Genomic DNA, 23,117 nt, shown 5'->3' with positions numbered 1-23,117 from the left:
CAAGTATTTTCAGACAGCTATTCAGAGATACAGATGTTGTAACCTAAAGCTTTCCTGTGTAATTACAAGTTGTAATGAGATGCTTTCCCATCACAGTCAGGGAAGTGAGATGGTGGCAATGTTCAAAATACGTACAGTCCAATGCTCGTTCCCACTACCGGTACTCTACTGTCAATCAAACTGAGACTTGGCATTCTTGCTTTACTTTACTCAAAGATTAAGCCACACATGTTTTTCTATCATATCACACTCAAAACATGATGTGATACAAAAGTAATGCCATGCTTTCATGACATTCACAAAAATCACCAGGACTTTCTTGGCTTGCTGATTTCATTTAATAGCAGAAGTTCATAACTGACAGCCCTTGTCCTGCATGACCATAGAATACTCTAGTAGTGTATGAATGTTGACATGACAAACATTAATATTTTCGCCCTGAGCAGCAGCATGTACATAAAATTTTTGTCTTATTTTGATTGCACTTTTCCTAGAAAAATTGTCTCTAAAATTCTGCGATTCAGTACAATTTTGACAGTCAATCACTTTTTGAATATGTATTACTTGCATGCAAAAGTTGAAAAGAAATACCTGAAATTGAACATGAATTTTAATCTGAATTGAGGTCAGTAATATTGGCAAGGTACATTCCAGACACTGGAATTTAAATCTCTGGACACCTGAGATAAAACATGTCCCTCTTTAAATCCCTCTAGCTGCTCTTATATGACACAGATGTTTAAGACACATAAATGCATTAACTCCCACAAGGAGATGGCAGATCACACAAAACATCTCACTATTGGCATACAGTTACAGCCTGTAGCAGGTGTGTGGACTATTGTTCACTTTTAATTAATCTCTCAATACACAATTACGTTTCAAATATGATAAATGGTTTCTGCTTTGAGATGGAAACATCTGCCTAAGGCAATTCATCTTTTTTCCAAACTACCCACTTGTCACTGTTTCTCTTCTTCTGTTAATCCCCTCAAGACCTCAAAAATGTCAGTGACATGAATATCCCCTGGCTGTGAGCTTTTATACTTGTGTAAAAACCTTACAAAATGACGATAGGATCACTAACAGTTGTATCCTAACATACCTTGTACAGAAAGGGCAGACTAACCAAACTGCAGATATTTTTCACCCTTTTTCTTTGCTCTCTTTTAAGAAGCGGAAATCTGCAAGCATACATGTACCTACCTTTTTACAAAGTCAATACCATTGATGCTTTTCCACTTTGAAACATGGATACGATAGCTTGTGACAATTGCTTTGCTAAAATTTGGCAAACATTTTTGTCTTAATCCTTGTCCTTTGCAGGTACAATTGAGAAAGTGCCAATATCAAAATCATGTGAAAAGCTGACTGTAGTTAATGGTCATGGACGGTAGACCTGCTTTTATAGAAAACTGAAAACCTTGGTATACACTACAATAGACTACGGTACACTGGATAATGTATTAAAGTACAGAGTACAACAGCACAGTAGGGTACACTACAGTGTAGTACACTACACTACATTACAACACAACACAGTGCAGTACAGAACACAGAGCACAGTGCAGCACACTTGATTAAACTTAAGTACAATACGGTGCAGCATAGTTAAGTACACTACAGTACATTTGAATAAACTTAAGTACAGTACAGTACAAGTACATTACAGTGTACACTACAGCACATCCTTAAGTACAGTACAAGTACAGTACAGTACAAGTACATTACAGTGTACACTACAGCACATCCTTAAGTACAGTACAAGTACAGTACAGTACAAGTACATTAAGTTCAGCACAGTATGGTAATCCTATTTCATATACATACCGGTATATTGAAATAGTTTGAATTTATTGACAGTTCATTCCAGTATCAGTTTTAAGAGGCATTTTATTGTTTTCTTGACATAACACATACAAAAATGTCAGAGGAGTTGCAGTCTTTGATTTTCTAGAATTTGTAATCCTGTACAAACATTTCTAGAAAACTTTACAAAAACTTTGGTTGACATCTTTATCATATTTAGTTCATGTATTTCATAGACTTTGCAAACAGAACATTACTACCACTATACTGGTCAAATTATTTTATTAGCAGGTTTTATATCAGTCTGAAATTCAAGAACACAATTGATGTTGATTTTATAACAGTTAAAATTGAAAATACTTCATGAACAATAGCTAATTACTATATAGGCATCTAATGCTAGGATAAACAGAAACAGTTCTTGAAATCAATTCTTTCTGATGTAAAGCTTTATCTTTACATAACTGATGTGAACTGTCTACATCAATTTATTCAATTCTTATAAGAAGTTTTGAACTTTTCTGGCTAATACTAGGATCTCAATGCATTCCTGTGTATAACACAATTATTTATGAGTTTATTTTCTTTTGAAAAAAGTTTATCAGCAAGTTGTAGAAGTTCATGGACAATTTGAAATGATAAATTTGTGCTGATCTCATTGATAGACTTCATTCTATGAAAAAAGTGAAACAAAAGAGACGCTCTTTTTTAAATATACTGTTTTTGACCAAGAATGTAATATTCATTATAATTTTAAGCAAATTTGACTTTATATGGAGTCCTGTCCCTTGACATGGTGCAATAATTGAAATTACACATTGCCTCTGGCTACCTGGTGAGCACATTATTGCTATGAACATATAATAATAAGATTTTATTGTTCTCACTCTAGGCCACCAGCCATTTGTGTTACAGAAAAATAAATACATAGTATATGTTTGGTCATAGGTACATGTTCACTGATATACAAAGCAAACTGTGTTTATACAAATCTGACTTCTTCGTTCCTTTTTTTGAAGGCATAAAATAAAAATTTACAGATATTACGAATGATTTCTACGTTTTCACTTCGTAAAAGACAAACAAACTTCTCAATATTTGGTGTAAGATGGTAATATTCTGGTATATATTTCATTCTTAGATCAGTATAATGTGGGCAGACTAGTAGAAAGTGAAATTCGTTTTCAATAGAAATGTTGTTGCATGTACAGACTCTTTGGTCTTCATTCACACTGTCATATCTGCCCCTTTCAATATTCAGAGAATGTGAAGAAATACGAAATGAAGTTAGATACATTTTGAAAATAGGTTTCATTACAATACTCAAATATTTTTCAAGACAAAGCGTGGTTTTTAATAGAGAGTAGGTGGATAATCTTTTAAAACTGTGAATCTTGTCATGCCAATTTTGGTTGTCTATGTCTCGACAACGTCGTTTAAATTCTGACAAAAACCTTTCCTCATTTCCAACCCCTTGGTTAAACCAACTTTCTGCGAACCCGTATGCAAACAGAATGCTTTTTAAACTCAAAGCCCAACATTTTTTATCACTTTCTGCAAATTTGACTTTATATGGAGTCCTGTCCCTTGACATGGTGCAATAATTGAAATTACACATTGCCTCTGGCTACCTGGTGAGCACATTATTGCTATGAACATATTGGTGTGTAGTGAACTGTGACACAGTACATCATGGTGTGGTATGCTCTCATCACATCAGTGATATGTACTTGTACAGTTACAAGTCATCATTATAATCTTAAATTTATAAGTTTTGGTCTTTGGAAATTATTAAAGAAGTGATCATTTTCTGGACATACATCGTGGGGATCAGCTTTTATCAGCCAAATTGTAGTTTTTGTGACATAAAAGTCAGCTTTTATCAGCCAAATTGTAGTTTTTGTGACATAAAAGTCATACTCTTGGATATTTCCCTTTATCGTTCTAATGCCTTCTCAATTGGTAGACACAGGCCCTACTAAGAAGAAGCAAAATAGTATACAGTCCAACACTATAATCTCTGAGTCTGCTGAAAATATTAATGTCAGCCAGATATTGACCAGAGATATTAATTGTTGTATCATATGCCATTATTTACAGGACTATTATGCTCCACTTGTAAATAACGTTTGCCATTGGCAAAAATATTAATTCTGAAATTAATGATGGAATTTTCCTAAAGGAAATTGATGTCTTTTGTTCCATAATGGAATTCATCTAATAATACAGGAATTCAGAAAGGTTAATCATTTGTGTTTGCCTGCAAGGAAAACCTCGTCATGATCATCAAAGGATTTTAGGATAAAACTTAATCTATGTTGACAGAATTTTTTAAAATTCCAGGAAAGTTCGCACTGAGGTTTCAAAAGCATGGTTTGATGGCACAAGTAACATGATATGGTATAAGGGGAGAACCATTTGATTTCTGGGGGGGGTATGGAGGATTTTGAGAAAAAAATTGTCACCAGGTGAGAGAGAAGAAAAAAAAAATTGATCCTGTCATGGCCTGAGAAAAAAAAAATTGTCATAACAGACAGAAGAGAAAAAAAAATTGTCACAATGCACCAGAAATAAGCAAAATTTGGAAACCTTATTCTCATGTATTCTTTGCCGGCGCGCCGCCATAGGCGGCGCAAATGTTTTTACCACAAGCAATTCTTATGTTTCTTTTCCCAGCACTTATGATATAAGCATGCACTACATGGGTCTACTTTACACCTCAGTACACTCAATGTTTTCCTTCTATTTTCTGACCCAAGAAATCATTTTCACGATTTCTGTTGCAATATCTCAATGGCATAGGCACTATCTAAAGGGGACTATTTGACTTCTGTAAATTGTGAAAATTTAAAACACAAGACAGGAGTCAATCAACTAGTGTTAAAGCCAATATATTATTTTCTCAATATAAATTTGTTAGAAAGATGTACCTTGACAAAGAAAAATTGAGGAAAAACAAAATATAATGAAATACAATGTGTGAGCCTTGTTTTTCTGACCACAACACCGGATCGCAAACATACCATATTCAGGCTTTTCATTAGAAGCTGGCAGCTGTAGAAATGACACAAGAAGGTCACAGATTTTCCGTTCCTGTATATTCATTTGTCTTCAGTCTCTGGCAAACAGAACTGTTTTTCACAAATTGTATTGTCATTGTTGGTTGTTGAATATTGTGACTCAAAAACTGATCATGCAAAAAATGTAAAAAATATCAGTGTTCAATGTCATTTTCAAACAGTTTTACCGAGTGCAAATAAACTGAAACTCCTCTCAGATTGCACCATTAAACACATCAATTTCTCAAAATTTCCAATACGAGAGGGGGAACCCCTCTCGTGCTCTCCCCCTATGGGTATTCTAACAGTTTCACTTAGTAAACAAATTAAAAAAACCTCTCAGATTGCACCAGACTGCACCATTGCACACATCAATATCTTAAAAATTTCCATGCAAGATAGGGGAAAGCCCCTGTGACACTTTCCCCCTAAGCCTCTCTCATGTTCTCCCCCTGTACTTTCAAATTCTGCCCGGTCAGATATCCTAGTGAAAACCCTGTCATAATATCCATCCAAATTAAACAATATACTATATGATTAGATACTGCGTGATCTTTTATATCTTTATTTTATTGTGACTTTGAAAACTTTGAATTTCATTTTGATATGTTCACCTTTTTTGAACCATCATGAGATAGCTGATGATAGTCTAGCAGGGTACATCAGGATTTGAAGAGTCTTTACTGTTGCTGTATTTTGTAAATTTTACAATTACATGTATTGGTATTTAACTTTTCTAAGTGGGGAATGGTCAAAATTTCAGAGTTAGAGAGGAAGGTTACTCAAATTCATCATGGTTGGTGAAGGGGGGAGGGTCACTCGAAATTTCGGAGTTTCAGGCCGTCAATAATGACGGCTCCCTTATATACAACGCATTACAAACTTGATGACCAATAAAAAAAAATTTGCACTGCTACTCCATTTGGAAAAAAAAATTGATGCAGGTCTGACAGTAGAAAAAAAAAATTGCTGGTCACTCTGACAGGAAAAAAAAATTTGCTCCCATACCCTGTTCCTCCATACCCCCCCCCCCCAGAAATCAAATGGTTCTCCCCTAAAGTACACGTGACAGAATGCAAGATGGCATCGTTATGAGCGGAACACTAAATCATGTGAACATGGAAAAATGTGTCTGGTAAAATATCACAGAGTGAAAAGTACTTGCCCTGAGTTGTGATAGAAACTGAAGAACAGGACTACTTTGTTGAGTCCAGACTAAACAAAACAAGGATTCTTCCTGATAAAACATTGAATTTGCAGTGCCTTGTCAATCATCATGTACATTAAAAAAGTGAAAGTTTTGGGAAAATTACCCGGCAAAGAGTAGAAATGTTGTTCAGTGATAAATACAACTGGATAACCATTGAGACATTAACAAAGAATGATAGTTTAGGGAGTCAACAGCAACATGCAAGGTCCACAGCCTAAAAACCACATCCTTTACCAAATCAGGATCTGCTGCTCCAGTTATTCAGTGGTCAACTTACAGGCTTCGATGGAACGATTCATGCATGTCCATTGACAGTCTAAGATGCTGGAAATACTCATACAGTGATGAACTAGCTCTTCTATACCGTGTGTGATATTTGGCATACCAAGGGTCATGTTCTTATCGTAACACTAAGTTTGTTAGGCATTCCTATTTCTAGATTGCCATGGTACAGACAGCTTAGGTTTCAGATCGTCACTGTGTGGATTGAAACAGTGTACAAAAGAAAAGGTCATCACAAACACCCAACGTGGTGATGACCACATCGGTAATCTTCCACTTCTACAAATGTGTTATAAACATCCAACTGTTTAGATGATGGCGGAGGAAATGCATTATGCTGAAGGACTTAATTTACTTCCAACAAAGATTTAAAACATGGTTGTTTAGGTGTCGATTTTATCCCTTCATCTAAAATTTGCTTTGGGTGCTCCTGATGGCGACAGGCTGTTGTATCAACCGTCAACAGATGCTCCTGTAGCCTCTTCGTCATGGGCTTTCTTTCTAAAATTTACAGAACATTCCACTCGTGTGTAACCTATATGGTGGCGGCCATTACATTTTACTGAGTGGCCATAAAATGGAAAACGTTCATGAACGAACTCAAGAGCCACTACCAGCCTTATCTAGTGACGAAAAATTGCCGTTTTCAATCTTGGTATGAAACCAAAATGATATACTCACGCTAAGTGGTGAATGTGACGTTTTCAACTCTTTTTCAGATGTCATGATGACACTGGCACAGATGTTGAGAGTTTTCAACAGAATGCCTTCACACACTTTAGTTTACAGTCCTGCTGATGAACTCAGAGTCTGGTCAGATAAACGCCAACAGCGGGTTAATTTCTGAAGTCTGACTGCTGAGAAACAATGGCTTAGAGATTCCACACACACTGAGAGATAGATGACTAGTTCTTGCTCTTTAGATCTCTTTGCTCTGCCACAGACCATAAATAGCAACAACACATGTACCAGCAATACACAGCTGACCAATGCCAGCGGGATGAGTTCAATTTTCAGTGGCCCCTATCGATGCTTACTTCGCTAATTTCCTATTTGGTGATCCCGTTAGCATCAAATGACGGTGACAGGAGTGTGCTTTAGAACTGGCATTTACAAACACAGCCAAGCTCTACTCTCTTTGTGAGACAAAAGACTCTATGCTATGCTATAAATACATTTTTTCAGATGATTAAAACAGAGACAGATTAATGAGGTCGATGGTCGGTTTCATAAATGGTGATAGCGTGGCTTCGGCATAAGTTCACGTAGATACTAAAAAGAAGGTTCCATTATGAAAACTGACCCAAACCAAACAATAGAGCTATCAATTACAATGGTGATGTGACAGCATCATATTTTTCTTCTAAAAGACAGAATCTATCACTTTGACTATAAGAAAAACTCTAAAGACCTACAATTATTTGAAGTAAAATATTTCTGATTATCCTTGACTGCGGTAATTTACTGTCTTTCAAAAATTTGCCATTCACATGTGTATTGTTTACCATTTTCTCATCAATCCTCATTTCAGCTGACACGCCTATCTTCTTGTAATGTGACTCATGCCAAGACTTTAAAACAACAGGTTTAAACCAAGTCTTGGAAGAGCAGGATTGTCTGACAACATGGACTAAATAATTTGCTTGAGTATCAAATATGGATTGAAAGGTTTTTATTTCTAATGAAATCCTCTATGTAAGGAAAAACTTAACAAAAAAGACCATGTACCAAATCATTTGCAATGTTCATGGTAACAATTTTGAGAATGAAAGAAATGTCATTATTTCCAGACTTTGATTTTCAGACAGCAAATCTTGCACCAACTTACTAAGATGAATGTGAAGTACTGTCACTGGTATTCAGCATATAAGTAGATGACATACTATATCTCTGACCTCAAATACCAAACAGAGTGAAAACTCTAAAATGACTAGGAATCTGTAATCCAGTAGAATTTAGAACAAAGCGATTGAGTTACACATTCCATAAAAGAGTTTGTCCTACGTGTGGATGCACTGCAATGATCAAAAAATACACTTTCAATAACGTCATCAACCATCTCAAATTTTCATGAAATGAATGTTACCAATATTTTGCCAGGTTCCTTGGCGATGTCTTATCTCAATAGGAATACACATGAAATGTGCTTTACGCTAAGCTGAGATGTAGCCATTGTAACAGTTTTCAACTTCAATGTTAAAGTAAAAACCCTCAAAATGGTATCATCTAACTCTACTTTGATAACAATAAAGAACCACAAACTTTCACAATAGCCGTGTCGGTGAGCTTGCCGGCTCACACAACTGCAGTGATTTCACACAAGCAAAATGGAGGTACTATAAGGAAATATAGTCTGAAATTATTAACATATGACAGTCACTTTCTTGTATTGACAAATTTCAGATGATAACAAAAGTGTACAAAATGTGGCTGGTCTATTGACAGTGAAATTGACCAGCATCTGGCCCAGACAATTAAGGCGGATCACATCCGTGATTGATGGATTTTTTACATGTTTGTTGTTGCTTTAGTCTAATGTCTCACTATTATTTCTCTAAGCGACCAACACGTTGCAATGACATATGAAAAATTAAGAGCATGGCTGGTCAGTTTGGCCGGCTTGGTATTGGTCCATAAGCCTGTCTAACCTTTCACAAATGGCTGCTGATGCTGTACACAAAAATTTGAACTCTGCCATAAATCTTGACGAGTGTCTCTGCAAAGACACTTACATAGTGAAACGGCATGCGAAACAGCAAAGGCATTTTAACTCACCGACATTCTTGTGATCCTGACAAACGAAGAAATGAGAAGTCTTCAGAAAAATTCAACAGAAAATTGGAGTTGGTCTGAGAGATTGAACTATTTGTTAGAACTCCTAGTCTTATTCTGGAAGAAAATAAACATGTAATGATAGTGGTGGCACATGACTAGACTGAACGCTAAATATGGAGAGGCCTGGAAACCTTGATAGGGGACTCCTACTGTGTGCATTTACAGGCTGCAGAATAACACACATTTTTGCCTCAAATGTCAAACATTTAACACTGGGCTGAGCATCACCTACAATATTAAGTTGCTTATCACCTCATCTTTCTATCTTCAACAGCTTGTGAAATCTATGCTACAAGTGCATGTTATTATTTCACATTAACACAAAAGCATAAAAAGAATGAAATGCACAAAAATGATAACTGGAAAATTGTATCATGAATTACCTCCTCTAACTGTCTAGAAACTTTCAGTCAAGCTCTTTCACTGGACAACTAATCACTTTTTGTTGCCTGCAACATCAGCTTTACATCCGTGTTTCCAAAACTGACGACATTTTGATTGTAATCTCAACAGGATATGAAACTACTCTCTGTTTTTTAACCCTGTAGTGAAAGATAAGTTTCTTGCTCTTGCCTCGGCAGGAAATTAAAACACAGATGTATCCTCACTGTTTATGGTGATAAGCTTAAAAGAATGAATGCAATATGCAAATTAGCTGAAAACAGCACTGGGTTGTTATCATTATGAATCAGACAGATTTTAAAGTGAAGTCGACCCCAGATCTGTAAGACTCTAAATCTAAATTGTTAATATATTCTACAAGGAAGAGATTACACAAACTCAGAGGCTCTGAAATAAGCATCTTTTAATTCAAAACAATCAGATTCCTGGTGCTTGATTTTCACTCCAGTTGCATCACGGCGAATTTTAAGCTGCAACCTACTGTTTTGAAATTTGTCAGCTAGGAACTAAGCACTGCATTCTATCCCATGTACAGATTCTAGCCATTTAGCTTGCACTCACTGATTTCCTCTTGCGGCCATTCATTAGATATACGTTGAGGGATTTAAAAGTAAGAACTTCATTTGCAAGCTCTTAGTAGAAGATGAGAGTGGATTGTTGTTTTATAACACTGATGTCTGAGCAGCTTTTACGACTAAAAGTGAACTGCATACACCAACTATATTTTCAGCAAAGTATAGACAAATTTTTTGAATATTATGAGATGAAAAAATCTGATGAGTTAATGAATGGAGAAGAATCACAACAAACTATGAAGTGTTCCTTTGAAGATACCACTGAGTAAAGTTGTCCTGTATAGCTCTGCATGAGGATGAAAAATAATTGCATGTAGTGAAAATAGCTGTTTGTATTGTAGCCAAATTAACGCAGTGTAAAACAAAAGAATTCACTGGCATCCCATACATCACTACAAGTGTTCTATAAAAGGTTGAAATCAACTGATTCAAGTATGTCTGAAAGCAGCTGGTGATATTTGTGTTGTCCATGGAGACTACATAAAAATGTGGATGTTGATATGGTGACTTGGCTTGCAGAGACACTGTAAAGTAACTAATCTGAATGTACAGGTGTGTAAGTTTGGATATTGATATGTGAGGCTAGAGAGGAAGTGTCAAGATATCCTACAAACACCTTGGTTTTCCCCTACAGTTCAGAAAAACTGCTACAAAATGTAAATAATATCAAAACAATGCTTATCAATTCACAATTACTGTATCAGAATCATAATATGCACACAGAAAGAGGCAAAAATTAGATCTGACCGAGGAAACAGAAAATGTGCACACTATCAAATTTATCACGCAGCAAGCCACTAGCTATCTGTGGCCATTTATCACAAAACACTGCCATCAAATCACAATTTAGTTACCCTTTGATCAATAAATAAGCTAACCCTATGTCAAGGAAAAACATTAAAACTTTATCTGAGTGAAATGTGACCACCTGGGTTGTCAGCTGTGCACTTAAAGGAGGTACTGCCTATACCATACCAGTGTCAGATTTGTGTGTTTTTGGTTTTGAGGTTTGTGGTTACAATTATGGTGTTGGACGGGGCATGTATCAGTGTATTGGCTTTGTGACAGTGTTTCTGGTTGGGTGGTAATAGCGTTGAAGGGGATGATTTGGGTTGGATGGTAGTGGTAATGGGATGAGAATGTTGTAAATATCTGATGTGATTGTGATTACTGGTACACCTTGATTTTAAAAGACATGTCTTGAATTGTTGGCTGAACTTTCTACAGATACTGAAGATGCAGTTATCCATCTGAAAATTCATGGTACCACAAAATAAAATGAATCATGCTGAAATTTCAGTGGAATGTTGTTTTTACAGTGATCATGGAAGTGCAGCAACAATATTCAACAAAGCTGTCCATGGGAAAGGTAAGAGTTGTATATTCTATATCTTAATCACAAAATGTACAACTTATAGAATAAATTGCCATCTGAATGATGGTTGGGACCCATAACCTTCTACCGCTGTGAAGTATGGCCACAGTGTTCTACTACTCCTCAATTCATTGCCACATGCTATTTTGGTTTCATTTGGTCTATTAATGATAATGGTAATGATCAAATTCCAGATACCAAATCAACATTACTAATATGTTGGCGGTCAACAGGTCAGGCCACATTCTCTCTATTTTATTTTCGCTTCACTTGATCTGGAACTTTGCTTTGCATGATCAGTGACATTGCTGAGTCACTGCAGACTACAATTTGCATTGCATACATTGGCCTGTTTGAATTTGTTTGCCCTGGATAGAAAATCTTAATCTTTGTAACAACATACGTGTATACATCCTCTGAACTGGTTTGTCTTCTGTAAAATTATTATGAAAAGAAGGATATGGGAGCAAAAATACAAACAAGTATTGTAATGTTTCAGATGTTTGTATGGTAGAGTATAAAGTAGCAAAAAGTATGGCATCAGTGCAGTGGGCAATGGGGTTTGGAGTTAAACTAGATCATTTACAATTTTTATTCAAGGATGCACAAATTCTTTTCTTGTGAGGTCTATGCTTGTGCACATTTATAATGTTGCATTTTATTCATAGATCATCAAAACATCGTGAACACATGAATATACCTATATGTACAGAGTTATATTTTTATAGCACTGAAATGATATCATGTAGATATGGTAAGTTAGAAAACAAGATGAGCTAATTATTTTGAGATGACAATCTTCTTCATGGCTTCATTTTTTTCCTACATCCCTTATCCAACCAACAGATATCAAATATACATGATGAGGTAACTAGGCTACAACACCATAGAGTTCATCCTCCTCAGACAGACAGTCTTTCACTGTTGACTTACCAGATCTCAAACTCACCATCCTCTGATAGTGAGTTTGGTATCCTAACCACTGTCCCATGATGCCTCCCCTATGACTTCATGGTTACAACAATTAGGGTGTTACCCTGGAAGTACATCACACCGTGCAGTCTTCACTTTATTAACCTGACAGTACATCCACCAGTAGGGGTCATTTAGCTTTGCAAAATGCAAAGCCAGTAGAGCAGACATTCAAATAGTAGAGGCCTGTTAAAAACACACTGGAATGCAAAATGATGTTGCTGACATTCCAGCTACAAATTGTCCCCAAAATCTCATCATATCCAGTAATTTGATACAATATTGGAAGTAATTTGTTTTTATATTCTAGTAAGGTAACTGACAAAAATTCTGTTAATTTGCCCTAGCTACATGTATATTAGCAGGTCTTGTATTAAAAGGTTGTGCTGAATTACTTTTTAAAACAGCTAGCCTAAGAAAAACATCCTTGCTGATGAGAGGAGCTAGTGACCACAAAATATTGTTTTCTTTTTATCATCATGAACATACGACACAGTAAGGACTATTCTATACAGTCAAATTATCGAGATAGCATCAGATATAGGTTGAAAATAAACAGTAATTATCAATAAAACTGATGTAAATATCAGTTATATAAATCCAGGCCATAATCCTTGTTTATCAAACATTATTCATGATAGTAGAGAACATAGTTTGAAAGACAACACTCATCATCTCTATAAGTAAGTCATGCACTTAACTTCCACACAACATAATAATTAGTAACTGAGTAATTCCAAGCTGACACTTTCACAGTTTCCATTCCTTTGGAAACTATACTTTGACAAAAGATCCCGCACTAAAGTCTAATTACGATATAACCCCTGCAGGAAGCAAGTATACATCAGGTTTTGGCACAATGTGCGATATATATGGGTAGTATGAGCTAATAGACGAGTGCTATATGGAGTGAATTGTACCACATTCTTGTGTACATCCGCCTGTGGCAGAGGTTTTGCTATTATAATACATCAACTTATGTGTCTCTGCCATCTTATTGGGGTACTGTCGTCACTTTAATCCCCAAATACAGAAAACGGATGTCTGAGACATCAAACAGAAATTCAGTGCCTGAGACATTTCCAACAAGCATTTTCATAAGTTAGGATTACTTAATTATTTAATTAACCATATATTTATCTTTTTTATTTATTACCCCCAAAAAATTCTGTGCAAGTTAAATTTCCCCTTCATTGGTTTAATCACCTGTGCTGGTTTAGGGGCCCGTTTAGCACTGCTATTAGTGCTAAAAAAATATATTAACGTCAGTAGAATGAGCTCATTGTCCAATCAGAATGGTGCATAGTAGCATCATACACTATGACATACTCATACCATAGTAGAAACAGTTATTAGAAAATTATTTGACTATTGAGTATACATCAAACTTTAAAACCATAAAGTCAGTTGGGTAAGAAGATGGTATTCTCACAGTAATCTCTCTGACACTTTCAAACAGGAAATGATCAGTAATTGTCTCTTATATACTGTACTGAATAGTAAGTCAAAACTAAACTGGAAAAAATTCTACACAAAAAGGATGCTCAATATTTCTCATCTAATATAACATCATTTAGTGATTCAATGGTGAAAAGTGTGCACGTGGACAGAGGAATAAAGCATTTCAGGAGCAAAATTTGATAGCATGATTCAAACACTATCACGTTTTGTTTCATTCCATCTTTACTATGCTTTGTTATCAGATTGGTGGCTGGGTCTAAACTTTACAAAAGTAAAGCAGTCCTCAGGAAGTGTTTTCAACAACGCAATTCACTGAAACTGCTGCCATGGTAGATGTTGATAAGATATCAGATTAGCATCTCACTAAAATAAAAATACATACTATCCAAATATCTAAACACCATCTGGCAATGTCATCTGCTCAATACTTTTCTTACTGTGCTGACGTCATTCACATTTTTTCAAGGCACAAGTTATTTCTCGGACTACCACAGCCTCACCTTTGGACTACCCTTGAGGAGTCTTGAAATGCTCGGAATGATAATATACTAGGGTAGGTGAGGATGGATTTTCAAAATTGCCATTTAAGTTGAACAAAATACAGAGACTTTGTAAACAAGACAAGTAACTTGTTCCATTCATGGAGTTTTGCATGCCATGCCATGCATGCAGACACTCGTACCTTTTGATTACAAGAAGATTTGTTGTATGAATAATTAATATTTATCCTCCATATACAGGTTTATTGTGTTCTGCTGGTTTTAAGGTAGTCTGCGCCTCGAAAGTGAAAGACTTAAACTCTTGCTCAAACTTTCCTTAAGGAATCTTTCCACCATTCTCTTTCAAAATCAAGAATTAATATCGAGGTCACCATACAAATTTTGATACTAGAGAAACAAATAACCCAAGATTTACAGATATCTAAGATTCAAAATGGCTGCCATCCCTGTGTTAACTCTATGGAGAAAAATAAAATTTTCGAATTTTGAAATACTAAGCTGATGAAAAGTTTTCTTATACCAAGAGCTGTAAAATGAACCCCCACAAGTGGTATATCGGAAAAGAATTGTAAAAGTTTGAGAGTAAGAATATCTGTCCATGAGGCATGTTCTAACTTAATTTATTCCCTTGTAAAAAGTCAAATTTTCAGCAAAAAACATAGGTAAAATAGGGCAAAGTTAAACACCATGGTAATCATATTTATTGAATCCCACTATTAAGGTAAAACTTGAGATGTTTCCATGGAGATTAGTTGATTAAGTAATAAGTAATCCCAATTTTATGAAATTAGTGACTGTTATGAATTTGCTGCAAATACCATGCCATGTCTCTTGTAGCCATTGTGTGTGTACCTCATACTACATCAAGCATTAAATATTCCAAAATGGGATAAATTTTGCTTTATCTCGTCTCTACATAGGTGATATTTTAACAATTTCATAATTAGTGTTTCCACCATTTTTTGGTTCAGAGTGATACAAATATAAGACAAGTATGGCAGATCTGTATCTGTGCATAATGAATATACACAGATATGGTCATCAAAATTCTACAGAAATATTGTCTGCTTGAAATTTTCGTATTATTGTTTCACAGAAACAATAAAACTAGAACATAAATGTACCTCAGCAATGTCACAGTGGAGAAATATTCTATACTTTTCATTTATTTTCAGTGAGCTTTCGTTTGTGAAATCACCTCTATACATAAACAGTGCATATAAGTGAAACTTACAGAATCCAGAATAAATTGTACACAATGTCGATATTTGACCAGAGTTGGCTATAGCTGTCCTGTGTAGATACTATACTAGGTTGGTTATAGCTATCCAGTGTAGATACTAGAATAGGTTGGCTTTAGCTGTCCCATGTAGATACTATACTAGGTTGGCTATAGCTGTCCCATGTAGATGTACGGTATATACTAGAATAGGTTTGCTAGGCTGCCAGGACAAACTCATCATATTAATATTGATTGATGAATAATATAATATAGCCAACATGAAACATGATGCTTTCAAACACTATATTTTCACCTTAATACTGTATTTTTGCTGGTACAGCGCATTTTTTAAAACTTACAACAGTCTACTATAAGATCTGAACCAGTTGTAATCCCTAGGCTCCCATAATGCAACACACTACAAGTGAGAATTGAATCCCAATGACTGTACATCACTTCTCTGTCTCATTATTTATCATTTCAATGATATATTGTTTAATGTCTGCAGTTCTCCAGGGATAACATCACAAGCTAGCCGACTGGGACAAAGATCTATGAGTTTGATAAATAAATGAGCATAGAATCCAAGAGATGTGTTCATTGTGCTGCAAGTACTTAAATGGTCAAGTACACATCTTCAACACGGTTCATGTTGATTGAAATCAATAACTGGAATCTTAAAATTCACTTGGAATAATAATGAAGTAGAACAAGTCTTACAGAGCACATATGTTGTCTTGCTGTTGACAGTTTTCATTAATGTTAATTAAGTTGATTTCCCACGGTGAATGTTATCATCTTTCCATCAAACACTGAGATCCTGTGTTTATTAATGACTTGTTACTTATAATCTACAACAATTAACAAACAGGAGTCTCAAGAGATGGCCATCTTGACAGAAGGACATAAGATGCACAGTCACGCCTTGTAACATCTCATTCTGTCTATATTGGCAACTGATAGGGGGAACAGTTCATTCTGTCTATTGGCGAATGATAGGGGGAACAGCCTTATCATATTAAAAATTGTGATGTGTCAAGCCTTAGTTTTGGCAACATGCCACCAAAGTGCATTATGGGAAATAACATGCCAGATAGAGCAACAAGAGCCAGAAAAAAAGAAATGGATATCAATGGATTTATTGGATGATGTACAAGCACATCAAGAACAAATCCCTGTCATTGAACATGCTATACACTCATTATACTTCAAGATCTTTTTCAAATTGTTGTACGCTGGCATGTACATGTGTACATACAATATACACGTATATGTATATACTTTTAAAAAGTACATACATTTCATAAACATTCTGATTAAGTATTGTTGAATCTTAGAACCATGTTAATGCAGAAAAGCATTTTTTTCAATGTTTTGCACACAGAATACATGTATAAATTTACACCAGTGTCAAGAAGCAACTCCAAGAAGCAATCCCAACAATATTATTGCTTTGTAGTCTAAATGCATTTCTGATTAGTAAGCCTAGATACATGAATCATGTGACAGGGCACAACAGCAGCATAGGTCTTGTTTGAGAGATTTATAATAAGATTGTGACAAATTTTCAATGAGCTAAAGTTATGAGATTCAAATGGTAAATGACTGGCTATCAGATAATCTTGTCTTGTCCAAAATGTCCATGACCATGACCACGCCCCAAAACTATTATTCTTCCGGATTTCTTGAGTGCATTTTGCCCCAGGTATTTCAATTTCAATATTCTCATTCTTTTTTGAAATCTTTTGGCTGTAGCAACTTAGCTCAAACAATGGAATCATGCTAAATCAGCAGATTATATGGGTGACAAAGATCAAAAAGAGAATAATATTATATTAATCATCAACACATGGATAGTACAAGACAATTTTGTACTGGTATGTTTATGTGATACCAAGTGGCAAGAGTTATGAATCATCAAGGGTAAAAGTTGAGAGTGGGTTTGTCCTCAAAATAAACAAGTTGACTTTTGAAGTTTTCCTTAAGTTTTCTGTTCAAAAGATAAGTTTTTCAACACCTTGATAAACATTTGCAAATCATACTCTGTGCATAGCAATGGTCAAGGATCCAATATACAGTATAGCAATACCCTTGGACATTGCAAGGTGTACAATCCTGATCTGCAGAGCTGAAAACATAGCTTCAGAGAGTACCAAATCTATCTCATTTATCTGGCAAATGAAATGTTAATATCATTCATCTGTATTTCTATTTGCCAACATCACAGCAAGGATACCAATAAGGCCCCTTGAAGGTATGGTATTTCATGGAAAAGACAGTTTCCCTCGATAGTTTTAAGATAATGGTTTTTCCCAATATGAAGGAAGAATAATTTATATACAAAGAACAATAAATTATTTTCAAAGACTGGAATCTTAGGTCATGCATAACCTTTTAGAGGTCATAAGATCAAATAAATCAAGAAAACTATCATAGATCCGAGTCAACGCCATTCTATATTTCACCTCTAATCATAACAACACTTTACATTTTCACTTTACTAAAACTACAAGGTCCATTTCATATTTTCTAGACAACAAGGAAAATGACACAACAGACAATTTGAGTGGATTGTCTAACCAGAAATTTCAGAGAAATGGTGCCTGGTAGATCATTTTGTGGCACAGTACTCAATCAGAAATGCTAGATATAAACTTGTATATGACAATTGAAATTTTATTGACATGCAAGATGACTCTCAATTCATACTATATTTGTGTCATGCTTCATGGACCAGGATACTGACGTTAATATTGTAGTCCATGTCGATAGAGACATGTTCTGAATCATACAATCCAGTTTGTTAAACTTTCATCTCAAATATTAGTGAGCAAGTCACAATAACCAGGGCATATACAAACAAACACCAACCACTAGAGGGCGCTTTCTTCTTCAAACACATCGACTTTCTCCGGAATGAAATCTTGATTTTTTCCTTGTGTAACTTACCTTGACATGGAATATCTGATTCGTTAGAAACTGATGGATTTCACCTCTATATGCAAATATGATTTCCTTGTATAAGAATATGATATAAACAGGAAGATATTCTCTGTTTCACAATAAACTTTAAGTTGATATCTATATCACTTTAATGCTACAAAAATCTAGAAATTAGGCTTAGGCTTGCATACACTCAATATTCATTTTCTAAAGCCATCATATAGCAAGATAGACTCCACTGATTATGTACATGTATTGACACAGGAAGTAGCATTGTCTGGGAAAGTTTTTGTACTAATGATTTAGAATTACAACTGTGATCTTTACATTGAGCAGAATGACAAATAACATTCATTATACAAGACAGGATACAGACTACCAGGAAAGCAAGGAGTGATGTCTTATTGATATGATAATGAAACCTTACCTCATTGGCTTTGAGGCATGTGTCATTTTCTTCCCTCCTTTGCACCTGGAAGACAAAATCAAAGTCATTAAAACCACTGTTGCTATTTCCTGTAACAAAGAAATTAATCTCCTTAATCCATAATTTTCTCTTGTCTTTAACAAAAACATGCTTGTCCTTTTCATTTGCTTTTACAACCTACCAGAGGGCAATGAACACTTCACATATTAGAATGCAACAATGCAAACAGTAGAATGAACTATAGAGGGCGCCTAACACACTACCACAAATTCTCCATCGTGAAGCAGACATGTATAATGCTATTTACTTGATCACAAATAAAGCTAGGAGACAAATTACACAGCCTCCCTTGATGTATGGTATTCATATGCAGTTAATGTTACAAATAATTTTGTCAGGGTCAATGATATTCCCAAATCTAAATAGATGAGAAAAATGACAGTGGATTGCAAGGAATAATATATATTTCTCACTGAACAAAGCTAGGTTGTACTGTTGTGAGTCCATTACTTGTATTTGTGGTGGTGATGTAGATGTTATGGAAATCTTGCATGCTTTTTTTGAAAGACACAAAGCTATCAACACATTGATTATTGTTGACAATTTAACAGTGGCAGAAATGCATGTGCACATTGTCCAACAGTGGCAGACCTTGAACCTGAAGACGGTAGTTTTCAACATTATGAGCTGATGGAGTCTATTTCAAGATTAGCATTACTACCTTAATCCTAATCTCAAGCTAATGTTGAAATCGACACACTCAGATAATGACATGCTTCTTCTATTTCATACTGTTTCTGTTGTCGTAAAGCTTACTGAAAAGTGCAGTTCATATTAGCATGAATTAGCAGATTATTAATTATTGCTTTCATGTACCACTGATTATATACCGGTATGTATATATGAGAACAACAACTGCCTTATGTTGTTGTCATCTTCATTATTGAATACCATTCTGACAAAACTGTCTTCCATGGAATGTCATGTCATTCCTAATATACAAGTCGAATACATATACTGGATGCTTTAGACTCTGCAAATCAGATGAATTTTGTGTCGTGACCATGCTTCCACAAAATCCTATTCTAAACAATGCCTTACACATCAAGTTTAAAAGTTTAAGATTCTTGGAATATACATGTACTTACAGAAACATGTGTGACTAAACTATAATTACTCTCTTGTTGAGAAAAATAAACCACTCAAAAAAATTTCTGAGGCTAGTCTCGTAATTTTATAAACAGTGTCCATGAGTATGTATCTTTTTCATTCCCAAGAAGTCATCAAAAAGCACACAATAACATAAAGCTACAAATAAATATTTCAGATGTATTCCTAAACTGTTTTTAAACTAGCAAATTGGCACAATAACACAGCACAATGAGTTATGTGATTCACACCAGATAGGAAAAATGATAGATTTTAATATCACTAGTAACTTGGACAAGAAATGTATTCTTGTAGATAATAGACAATGGTTCAGAATGTTACCTTCAAAAGTGTGATATCAAAATATTAATTAGGACAAAATATGAAAGAATGTCCCATTTTATAGCCAAGTTCAATTATGAAAATCCTTCTATAATAATGACAAAAATTGTTTTCCATCGATGAAATATGTATCCTGCTATTTCAACATCTCATCATCAAAGTAAAATGATAAATAAATCAAATTCCTCAAATTACAACCTTAATGACATTCAAACATAGGATAATATCAAATGTCCATTTATTGTGATTGTATCAGACATAAAAAAGATCACAATTATTTCAATGATTACTGAAATTCTTCCTGGCTTTTTCATAGATGTTTGATGAAAAAAATTTGTGTTAACATTCTACTGATGACCATGAGATGACTAAATTAAAATACATCATGAGTCTGCCTATGGAGTAAACTTGTATGGCTTTTCCAATGTGACAATACACTAATAGCCATTAACCTACTTTGCATTGACATGATTTTTTTCAAAGTCAGAAAGTCAGTACTGGACCTGAAATGGACTGTAAGCTCATCTCATTGATCTATGAGATTATGATTTGACTGATGCTTTCTGCAAGAATTATTACTAATTTTGAAATACAGTTTGTTTACCAGTTTGTTTAATTGTAGATCATGCCGTAAAAAAGAATCAAAATGTCATACATGGAAAGCATACATTTTACAGGACAACATGAAATATTGTGCTTGAGTAACAAAAAAGCTCATGTATCATTGTAAAGTTTAAGCAATACAGTGGATCAGATGAACACTAATGGTACATCTTCTACACAGTAGCCAAGACTGATTCTTGGATAGAGCAAGACCCTCCCTCATAATGTGGTGGGATGGTACATCTTCCACACAGTAGCCAAGACTGATTCTTGGATAGAGAAGGACCCTCCCTCATAATGTGGTGGGATGGTACATCTTCCACACAGTAGCCAAGACTGATTCTTGGATAGAGAAGGACCCTCCCTCATAATGTGGTGGGATGGTACATCTTCCACACAGTAGCCAAGACTGATTCTTGGATAGAGAAGGACCCTCCCTCATAATGTGGTGGGATGGTACATCTTCCACACAGTAGCCAAGACTGATTCTTGGATAGAGAAGGACCCTCCCTCATAATGTGGTGGAATGGTACATCTTCCACACAGTAGCCAAGACTGATTCTTGGATAGAGAAGGACCCTCCCTCATAAAGTGGTGGGATGGTACATCTTCTACACAGTAGCCAAGACTGATTCTTGGATAGAGAAGGACCCTCCCTCATAAAGTGGTGGAATGGTACATCTTCCACACAGCAGCCAAGACTGATTCTTGGATAGAGAAGGACCCTCCCTCATAATGTGGTGGGATGGTACATCTTCCACACAGCAGCCAAGACTGATTCTTGGATAGAGAAGGACCCTCCCTCATAAAGTGGTGGGATGGTACATCTTCTACACAGTAGCCAAGACTGATTCTTGGATAGAGAAGGACCCTCCCTCATAATGTGGTGGGATGGTACATCTTCCACACAGTAGCCAAGACTGATTCTTGGATAGAGAAGGACCCTCCCTCATAAAGTGGTGGGATGGTACATCTTCTACACAGTAGCCAAGACTGATTCTTGGATAGAGAAGGACCCTCCCTCATAATGTGGTGGGATGGTACATCTTCCACACAGTAGCCAAGACTGATTCTTGGATAGAGCAGGACCCTCCCTGATAATGTGGTGGGATGGTATATCTTCTACACAGTAGCCAAGACTGATTCTTGGATAGAGAAGGACCCTCCCTGATAATGTGGTGGGATGGTACATCTTCCACACAGTAGCCAAAACTGGTTCTTGGATAGAGCAGGACCCTCCCTCATAAAGTGGTGGAATGGTACATCTTCCACACAGTAGCCAAGACTGATTCTTGGATAGAGAAGGACCCTCCCTCATAATGTGGTGGGATGGTACATCTTCCACACAGTAGCCAAGACTGATTCTTGGATACAGAAGGACCCTCCCTGATAATGTGGTGGGATGGTATATCTTCTACACAGTAGCCAAGACTGATTCTTGGATAGAGAAGGACCCTCCTGATAATGTGGTGGGATGGTACATCTTCCACACAGTAGCCAAGACTGGTTCTTGGATAGAGCAGGACCCTCCCTCATAATGTGGTGGAATGGTACATCTTCCACACAGTAGCCAAGACTGATTCTTGGATAGAGCAGGACCCTCCCTCATAAAGTGGTGGGATGGTACATCTTCCACACAGTAGCCAAGACTGATTCTTGGATAGAGAAGGACCCTCCCTCATAATGTGGTGGGATGGTACATCTTCCACACAGTAGCCAAGACTGATTCTTGGATACAGAAGGACCCTCCCTGATAATGTGGTGGGATGGTATATCTTCTACACAGTAGCCAAGACTGATTCTTGGATAGAGAAGGACCCTCCCTGATAATGTGGTGGATGGTACATCTTCTACACAGTAGCCAAGACTGATTCTTGGATAGAGAAGGACCCTCCCTCATAAAGTGGTGGGATGGTACATCTTCCACACAGTAGCCAAGACTGATTCTTGG

General features: G+C 35.9%; 1 protein-coding gene across 12 annotated transcripts in view; it reads right to left on the bottom strand.

The window, feature by feature from the left end:
- The window catches only part of LOC139152140 (RNA binding protein fox-1 homolog 3-like), a 109,475-nt gene that overhangs the window by 54,396 nt on the left and 31,962 nt on the right, over window positions 1-23,117 (bottom strand). For 5 of the 12 annotated variants that reach the window (XR_011556568.1, XR_011556570.1, XR_011556571.1 and 2 more), the window contains exon 2: window positions 19,073-19,117. Coding sequence is in view for 4 of the 12 variants with exons in the window: in XM_070725237.1 (XP_070581338.1) it covers window positions 19,073-19,117 (45 nt within the window). In the remaining 8 variants the exon portion in view is untranslated. Of the gene's footprint in view, window positions 1-7,041; window positions 7,552-9,135; window positions 9,267-9,578; window positions 9,783-19,072; window positions 19,118-23,117 lie in introns of those variants that run through there. The other 7 variants (XR_011556579.1, XR_011556581.1, XM_070725241.1 and 4 more) reach the window with 4 other exon arrangements.

Source organism: Ptychodera flava, chromosome 15 (assembly GCF_041260155.1).
Source record: "Ptychodera flava strain L36383 chromosome 15, AS_Pfla_20210202, whole genome shotgun sequence".
Taxonomy (NCBI): domain Eukaryota; kingdom Metazoa; phylum Hemichordata; class Enteropneusta; family Ptychoderidae; genus Ptychodera; species Ptychodera flava.
This window is presented reverse-complemented; position numbering and strand designations above follow the sequence as displayed.